This window comes from Belonocnema kinseyi, chromosome 4, assembly GCF_010883055.1.
Source record: "Belonocnema kinseyi isolate 2016_QV_RU_SX_M_011 chromosome 4, B_treatae_v1, whole genome shotgun sequence".
NCBI lineage: Eukaryota > Metazoa > Arthropoda > Insecta > Hymenoptera > Cynipidae > Belonocnema > Belonocnema kinseyi.
The window spans coordinates 138802833-138812773 of record NC_046660.1 but is presented as its reverse complement, the minus strand read 5'-3'; the positions used below and the strand labels follow the sequence as shown (position 1 = coordinate 138812773).

Here is a 9941-nt window from a genome sequence, read left to right as displayed (position 1 = left end):
TGTATGAAAAGTGAACTATATATTTTTCAAATATGAACTGATCATAACTAGTACATTATGGGGTCATAAGGGCAGCGTATGCGTAATTCTAGGAAATATACCTCACTTCACCCGGGCATAACTCTGAAACTATTCAGTTTATGGAAAAATGTTTTACATTAAATTTGTTGGAAATTTAGTTCTCTATAATTTTGATAGGCCCATTTTTAGTATCCTAGCACATGGGCTAATATTTAATTATGAGATGCTATGTTTTTAAAACGGTTACCACATGTATACTATCCTAGCATTTCTGAATATTGTTGGATAAAAACATTACGCACAAAAAAGTTCTGTGAGAAAATTGTAATACGGCATACATTTTGTACACATCTAGCACAACTCAGCACAACTTTAATCTTTTTTCAATTCGTATTTTTATGAATTTTTGGACATAAAAATTATTTTGAGTGCTAAAAAGTCGAATTATACGAAAAATATACATCTGATTGAAAATTGTATTGGTCAAATTTTACTAAAAAATATAGTACTGCTTGAAAAGTGTCTAATGGAATAATGGCTGTGCCCGCCTAGGACAGCCAAGGGTGACAGACAATTGTACACGTGCACAGATCATACCCTACAAACGGTTCCCGAGCGCCGATGGCACACTCCCAACTGGGCAACTCTGAATGAACACGATCTGATTTTATGCATAAATGTCTGCGAGCACAGATCAGTTACTTACAACTGTGCACGTCTTAATTAATACGATCAGATTCTCGACTGGAAAGTCAACGCTCAATTAATATGATCAGATTTTCAACACATTTGTGAGTATCCCATTTGCGCAAACGGAGTTCAAAATCTGAACGTATTAATTGAGACTTAGACAGTAGGAAGTATCCCATGTTCATGATTGTTGTTGGAGCCGTACGTGCCCCTGTACTTATATCTATTGTTGAATAACAACTTGATTTTGTATTTGATGTTGTTGCATTTTCATCTGTTGCAATAGCACACATAGAGTTGAATATCTAATCGTATTAATTGAAACGTACATAGTTGGGAGTATTCAAGGTTCACGTGGGCTTTTTAGTTAAAAATCTGCTCGTATTAATTGAGACGTGCGCAGTTGGGAGTTTCTATGAACGTGTACAGTGGGGAAAATCCTATCTGCGCACGTTTACTTGTGAGTCGAAACTATAATCATAATAATTGAGATGTGCACAGTTACTATGTGCACACACATACTATCTGTGCACGTGGACTTATAATTTGAAAAACTGATCGTAGTAATTGAGACATGTACAGTTGGGAAGGTGCCATCTAATGTACGTGAAATTGTAGGTTGAAAATCAGATTTTGGTAAATGAGCCGTGCACAGTTGAGAGGGTACCATCTGTGTACTAGAACTTTCAAGTTTAAAATGTTATCGTGGTAATTGAGACGCGCACAGTTAGAAGTCTCTATGAACATGCACAGTGAAGAGTATCCAATCTGTGTATGTGGATTTGTGAGTTGAAACTCTGATCGTATTGATTGAGACGTGCACAGTTGAGAGTATATTATCTGCGTACCATCTATGCAAATAAATTTGTAAGTTGAAAATCAGATCATATTAAAGCTGCCACTTATGTGAACCATGTGAAAACGTACATGACTAATTATTTGAACACTGGAGGAGCCCCAACCTCTAGCGCGAATTGGCAAATTAGTTTTTTCAATGGATGTAGCTGCCTCGGCCTTGTATCGATGCGCCCCCTGTAAGAAACTTTTTTAACTGCGCATGTGTCGAGAATCGCAGGTCTATTTAAAACAAATAAATAATATCAATAATGATGCAGATAAATACATCCGAGATGGGCCGGTACAGTTGTACTAGTGGCCCTCGGCGTGTACAGTTATGCTCACGGACAACTGCCCCGTGCACGGTTGCACCCCTACCGAAAACTAGGCAGTTTTTTGTTTTTCGAAATTAACACTAAAAAGTACAAACAGAAACAGTTTTGAGAACCTAGCACAATTCAGCACTACATTTTGGTTTTTCAAATTCTTATTTAAAAACAGTTGTACGTAAAACAACATTATTTTGAGTCCAAAAAAGTCGATTTATATGAAAAATAGACATCTGATTAAAAATTGTACATGGGAATATTTGTTTTGCGTGCCTAGACTACTAAGCAAAACTTTTAGACCTTCGATATTTGCGCAATTTAAAGATGGTTTACTTTAGGCACTGGTAAAAAATCTGCGCATGCGAAATTTAGAGATGAGGCACTTTAGACACTGGCATAGGTAACTTTAAACACTGGTGCTGGTGACAATAATGCAGACGATAACTGCTGACAGTCTTTGAGCTAGTGCTCTGAAATCTATTTCTTTAAGATTCGCCAATTATTACTCTCTTTTATTGGTGAATAATGATATCAAATATTTCTGATTTAGTCTCTATTATTATTGAGAATCTGCGTACTCCACCAGATATTGTAGAAATAGCCAAGAATGCGTTAAAAAATCTGCTATCTGATAAATAAAAAAAGGACTACAATGCAGCATCAAATAAGACAAAATGCCAACCGAAAATGTATTGATGGCGTATTTCGATGGACTGGTAGACACAATGAAACTTTCCACACTTTTGTCTCAATATTCTATGTAAAATCAACATTACGTACCCGTAATGATGTAAAACTGGAAACCAATGGACAGCTAACTTCCTGTTTAAAAAGACAGTCCACTGCATTTAAAGCAGAAAAATCTAAAATTTTGTCACCAAATGACATTGAAAAGTTTCTGAATGAAGCTCCAGACCACGAATATTTGAAAAGTAAGATATAAAATATCCTGAATATAAAGAATTATTTACAATTTCTTTAGTTTATGTAGAACTATATTTTTCATAGTTTTTCCAGTTTAGCGAAACAAGCAGGGGAAGGGCGTATTAACTCCACATATATTCAATACAAAATTAGTATTTGTCGTTAACTCTTAATACAATTGTTTCATACGGGAATTGTAAATATATACCGTGATACACGTGCGCATAATTGATTGCTACATCGTGTGATTGCATCATTCGCCAGCAGCTCGAAGCACACGTCTACGTTGTCGCAGTCGCTTCGCTCGTGCGCTAACCACCGACTCATGCTTCGAGTCTCCGGCTAAAGGTGCAAAATTCACACTCGCAATCAATCATCTACCTAGCGCACTTGCACAGAGATTGGCAATTAAGTTCCGGGAATTTCTCAATAAAACACAAGCAAATTACGTTACAAGCAAAATTCTATTATCCACCTTCACAATAGTCTCCCTCTAACTCTACACCATTCCAACGTTGCTCCCACAATTGGAAACAACCTTGGTAATCCTCCAAAGTAAACCCGTTCAGCACCGCGGTTACAGCTTCCTTGACCTCCTGTAAGCCGCCAACATAAGGTCCGTTGAGGTGCGCCTTTATGTTCGGGAGCAAAAAAAAGATGCATAGAGCGATATCGGAACTACAAGATAGGTGTGGCAACGTTGGAAAGCCTTTTTCGCCAGAAACTGTTGCGCAATGAATAAGGAATAGGCCGGCGCGTTATCGTCGTGCGAGATCCAGCCGGTCTCAGAGACATCTAGCTGCACACGGAAAATGCGTGACTGCTGCCGCTTCAAGATGCCAACATAGAACTATCCAGTGACTGCTTCGACGGTAGGAAGATATTCAGGATGAGCGATGCCGCCACCACCTGCAATTATCGGAGGATTTTTTTGGGGTTTTCGCCAGATTTCACTAGAAATTGGATCACAACACGTTGCTTGTAATGTGAATCACTCATTTTCGCGACGCGACTAAAAAAGTTACATTCAAACACCAAACGTGCTCTCGACTTCAAACTTCGACTGGAACTAAGATAGGTCCCCTCTTTTCAAGATATATGTTTTCAAGCGACGCAGTGTTGCCAGTTCCCGAGCCATATCTACATTCCCGGAACTTAATTACCACCCCTCTATTTTCTATATAAATCAGTAGAAAGATTTTAATGCCGATTTTCTCGGAAATGGCTAGAAAGGAGTTCTAGTAACAATGTTGCATTAAAAAATAAAAACAAAACAAAAAGTACGTCTAACTTCCCATTTAAGCAGAATAAAACTTCTCACGTACAAAGCTCTTCCACCAATAACGCTCTGCTCAGGTTGTCTCTTGAAATGCATTATATCGAGGTTTCACTGCTTTATTAAAATATTGATGATTGAATTTGGTGAAAGACTATAGAATTTCTGGGGTCTATACCTTAAAAATATAAATAATTATTGAAAAAGAAACATACCCATCATTAATAGCAGAGGGTTGTTGTCCTAATAAGCCAGCAGCAGTGTCATAGTGTAAATTTAAGGATATATCTACAGGCAAAGAAAGTACTGCGTCTATTGTATCAGATTTTAGCAAATTGGAACTGTCCCCGTATGTTTCATAATTCTTATGTTGTTGCTGCTGTTGATGATGTTTCACTTGCTGTTCAACGTTTATTGTTTGTGTAGATGGCATAGTTGTTATAGCTGTTAAATTAACGTTGGTATTCTGTAAGAGGGGCATTTGCACCATAGGCGACTGTTGACTACTAGGTGGTAACGTATTCGATACGTTTAGTACGTTTGTAACTTGGGATGTTTGTAATGTGTTTGCATGAGTAGCAGTTACCGAAGTTTGGGAACTTAACGCAGAAGATACTGTTACTTTCATCTGTAAAGGCTGAACATATGCCGCCGGTGTTACTTCAGCATTACTACTCGAAGAACTCGGATGTGAAAATATTTGTTGAGTGGTTTGAGCAAGTAAGATATCGCCATGAATAGCTGATGTCGAAGTAGTTGAATAACCGTGGTAAAATTGCTGGGCCACATTTTGCTGATATGACGTTGGGCTGGAATATGATGATGCTGCGCTGGGTGTGGTTTGGTAATAAGCCGGACCTTGCACTGATGTAGATGTGCCCTGATTTTGATGAACCTGCTGAATATGTTGCACATGTGCCTGTTGTTGTTGTTGACTCTGTGGAATTTGTTGATGCATATTTTGTTGTTGTGCTGAAATTTGCGACGAATGAGAAACTTGATGTGAAACATTCATTTGATTTAATTGTATATATTGTTGTGCCTGTTGCAAATGTTGCTGTTGTAAATGTTGCGGCACCTGTGGAAACTGTGGCTGGGCTAGCACATTTTGAGGAGTGGAACATTGTGAAGAATTTGTCCCAATTCCTTCAAATACCTGCTGCTGTTGTTGCGGTTGAAACTGTTGTGGCTGTTGTTGCTGTGGTTGATATTGAACTTGCTGGGTATTGTTAGAAATTTGTTGCATTTGTTGCGCTTGCTGAGGTTGAACGACAGATGTTTGATGTTGAATTAGAGGCTGTTGTTGAACCAACTGAACTTGTTGGGGTTGAAGACTATGCTGTTGGCCTGATGCTGTTTGGGTAGAAGACTGAACCTGAGATTGTTGTTGGTGAGGTACCTGTCCCTGTACTTGCATTTGTTGTTGCATACCAACTTGATTTTGTATTTGAATATTTAAGCTAGATTGCACTTGCTGTTGTTGCATTTGCATCTGTTGCAATAACAGATGATTTTGAAGCATGTTGTCCACTGAATTTGACTCAGTTTCTCTATCTTGCCGTTCTCTTTCCTCTTTAATTTTACGCTCCTCTCTCTCTCGTAACAAACCGGTTATTTGTGATTTTAACATTTTTGCAACTGCCTTAGCATCCTCTTCAAGAATGAGACTTGATTTAGCCATTTCTGATGCTACCTCCTCCGCATTGTCTCCTTGAATATCGAAATCAAATTGAATTGCTTCATTTTCTTTGTGCTTGTTGCTCCGTTTCTTGGGATCCAAAACTCTTAATCTAAATTCGACTCGTGAAAGTTCTGCTTCTGCTACTGCCGAATCTCTAGACACCATTTCTAATTTTAAACCAACATCATCAGCGAAAAATTCATGATTAAGAAGATCTTTAACCAAAGGTCTTTCCTCTTTTTTCAATCGGATACACATTTCTATAATCTCTCGTACTTCTGGATTTTCAACTTTGTCATAACTTTGTGGTTTGACACCCTGTAAAATATTAAAATTTCACGTATGTAGAATTACATTAAATTATGTGACATACTTTAAATAAAGGGAGGAAACGGGAAATAGCTTTAGTGTATATAATCGAGCAAGGTTATATCTTAACCAGCATTTAAATTGACATGAAATTAAAAAAAAAACCTCTACATGCAAATTGGAAACAAATTTGGGTAAATCCGTACACAGAATCAGGTGTATGATGTTCTCCATATAGAACCACTTCAACTTTGTGTTTTTTTTATTTGCCGATAAAATAAACAAAACCGGACCATTCTGCTGCACGTAATAAAATATTATGGATTTCTATCAAATATTTCTTATTGTATAGAAGTTGAGAATACTCTCATATGTTCTGCAGAACATTCTGCTTGTTTCTTCGATTGCAAAAACTCATAATCTATCAAATTTGATTTGCATCCATATACAGAGGAACTCAAACTTGATTCTTTATATGGACTTACCCGAACTAAATTCCAAATTTTATGGAACAGTCGATATATACAGTTATAAGAAAATATCAATCAAGTTACCGATACAACTCGCTTGTAGATTTGTGCAGGTCCAGTACATTCTGAGTATGGGTATTCACTAGTAGCCATCTCCAGCATGCACATGCCGAATGCATAAACATCCACAGACTCGTCATAATGCTCTTCGTACATTTCTGGTGCCATGAATTCTGGTGTGCCGATAACACTTTTAGCAAAACTTCGATTTTTAAGGGTCGCTAAGCCCAAGTCACCTATCTTTACACTACCAGTTGTTCCCGTTATAAAAATGTTATCGCATTTTAAATCACGATGAATTATAGGAGGAGACCTCGAATGTAAGAAGCTCAATCCTTTCAGAATTTGTCGACACCAAGACTTGACAACCTTTGGATTAATTTTCTTGAAACGTCTTAAATACCTAAAAGAAATTGTACGATAATTAAATCCATGTTCACCATTAGAATATTTTACAGAATACACGTGAAATAATATTACGAACGTCTTCAGAGTTCCTGATGTCATGAGCTCTGTCACTAAGACAATGTATTTTCGACGAGTTAATGTGACCTCCCAGTAATCGTAAAATCGTACAATATTCGGATGTTGCAGTCCTTTTAGCATCTCTGCTTCTTCTCGAAATCGCAATCTTTCAGTTTTATTTAATTTTTTCTCCTATAAATTGCACACAAAATTATGATAAAGTAGATGATTTCAAGCATTTGGCACAAAAATATAAGAAAATACATCAACGGCAAATTAAACATGGAGCGTTCATATATGATGTCTAGCCTTATTCGTGCTTTCTTTATCTATGTTTAATTTATAGACTTTCTTATACTTTTCCCTCTACTTATATGCGTTATTTTCCACGCAGAGGGCACTTTCCAAAGAAGTAAATAAAAAAATATATTTTTTATCAAACAGATTTCTTTTAGTGTATATTAGTTTGATTACCATCGAAACAAGAAATTATCAAAGTAGGCAAAATACACATTTATTTGAAAGGTTTGTTGAGCCTTTTGACGTCGCACCCATTTTTCATATTTCTTGTAACTAGAATTTTTCCTAAATAGAGTAAAAAATGCAAAAGAATTGTCTGAAATGAAGAACAGTATAAAAGAAAATATATACTATATAAAAAAGGAAAAGAATTTTTTTATTTATTGAATAAGAAAGATTGAACTTTTAAAAAAAATTAGAATGAATCAATTTTTTATTATAATTTAAATACTATAAACGAAAAAACTATACAGGTGTATATATTTTTAGGTTGATCTAGAATTTCCGTTAGTGACTAAGTTTTTTTGTTTCAGGCATCATTCACTCCGCTGATATTCTTAATCCTCGATTTCTTATGAACTATTTGTCGCCAAATTTGTTCTGTCCTGGCATACCTATTTAGGTTCCTTCGCGTTCATGAATTTTCTCACGCAAGTTCTTGTGATTCTACGGCTTCTTATGTCTCTTCGAATTACGGTCTCATTCACACATTCTAACCTTCTTTCCTCGGTCTACCTCTGGGACGTGACAATATACTTTATTTTGATACACTTGATTTCTCAGTCGTATATATCTAAATATACTGATGGTGAAAAATCGTATTTGTCCACATTATAAAAAAAAAATTATGTTTCGTCCCGGGAAATTGGTATCAATGCTTGGCCTTGGGCTAGTGATGAGAAGTAACCGGTTTAGAGCTTTGTTATTAAACGGTTTATTCCAGCTTGTGCCCAAAAAGTTAATTTTTTATTATTAATGTATTTTTATAGCAAGAGTTGGTAACAAATGTGTAGATCTTTTTTGATAAACAACTTTTGTCTTTTCATTTTTTTTGGTCTCCTGTGCCGTTTTTCCAAAAAATTAATTTGTTATTTTTACTCTTATTTTTACGCTTAAAAGAAAATCTACTCGTCCTGTCTGAAAATTATTAACAACGGACTTGTAGATTCTTTTTCGATGAACAACTTTTACATATTGATTTTTCGTCTTACCTTAACTTGTTTTCAAAAAAAGCAAATTATTTTTAATTTTTAATGTTACTTTTTACAATTAAAACAAAAACTACGTGTTCTATAAAAAAGTGATTCATACAAAATTTATAAAACTTGTTTGGGTATACATTTTTTGTTCGTTCTTCTTTTTTCGTATCTGAACAGTTTACCGCAAAATGAAATTTTTTATTTTTATTATTTAGTGTGCAATCAAAATTTTAATTTTCGATTTTTCAAGAAAACTTGAACAGTCGTCACGAAAAATTGGTAGGGTTTTCAAAAACAAACGTTTTCTTCTCTTCACTTTTTTATTTAGTGCGTTGTATGACGCAAAATGTTCATTTGTATTTTTATTTGTTTATTTTGAAATTGCTATAACTCTGCTAATTTTTTAGATCAAAAAAACTCTTGAGGTTGAATTTTCAGTGTTTGGATACTACAACTAACTACACATAGAATTTTTAAATTAAAAAAAAAAATTATCTCAAAAATTTTGAAAATGTTCTTTTTGAATTGTTATGCAAAACAGCTGGTTAAGGAACGTCATCTTTCTATTTGGACACTAAAAATGCATGCCAAAACACAATCTAATCCAACTAGTCTTGCACAGTTATCTGGTATAAAAAAAAACTTCTTATTAAGATGATAATGTAAAAATTCAAACATTTGAATATTGAACAAACTTCGCCTTCTGTGTTTTCTACCATAAGAAATTTAGTTTTAGTCTTATTTATTCAGTAGTTTACATAGATTTCCTGAATATTAATTGAATAACCCGCCCAAAATCTCACAGTTTCGAGAGCTTTGTCTAGAGATGGGGAGTGATGTCAAATGATGCCGACTGCTTCGGTCATCCAACCAATTTCTTGTCATCTCACTGTTCGACCGGACATTTTGGAAGAAATGGAAATGATCTTGCAATTAGTTATTGGAATGTTTTTTTTATAACAAATTTTTAATAAATAGAAAATGGAACAATTTACTGTCTAATTTCAAGCTGTTAATCTCGTCAGACGGACAATTTTCTCGATATGCGTGATTTGAGTAAGATTTAACCTACACAAATAATTCGGAATCAAGACACAAGTTTATAGCATATTTGATGTTTCTTTCGGAAAACTATAAATCTGAGTAAAAGAAATCGATAGAATATTTCCATAAAGACTGGATATTTTTTCTCCATTATTAATAAGGAAGATAGAATGTAGAAAGAATGCACAAAATGTACAGTAGTCTCCATTTTTTATAAAAAGATTACTTTTAATATATATTTATATACAGGTGGACACGATGGGACTTACCAAATGTATGCAACTCCGCATACACATCCATAATAATAGGATTGGCTTGTAAGCCAGGTTGCATACT

At 35.1% G+C, this 9941-nt stretch overlaps 1 protein-coding gene across 11 annotated transcripts in view; it reads right to left on the bottom strand.

Annotated features, from left to right (window-relative positions):
- The window catches only part of LOC117170590, a 267116-nt gene that overhangs the window by 214721 nt on the left and 42454 nt on the right, over window positions 1–9941 (bottom strand). For all 11 annotated transcript variants that reach the window (XR_004466828.1, XR_004466829.1, XR_004466827.1 and 8 more), the window contains 3 exons: window positions 7082–7254; window positions 6622–7000; window positions 4293–6076 (listed from right to left, as the gene is read on the bottom strand). Coding sequence is in view for 8 of the 11 variants with exons in the window: in XM_033357450.1 (XP_033213341.1) it covers window positions 4293–6076; window positions 6622–7000; window positions 7082–7254 (2336 nt within the window). In the remaining 3 variants the exon portion in view is untranslated. The remainder of the gene's footprint in view (window positions 1–4292; window positions 6077–6621; window positions 7001–7081; window positions 7255–9941) is intronic.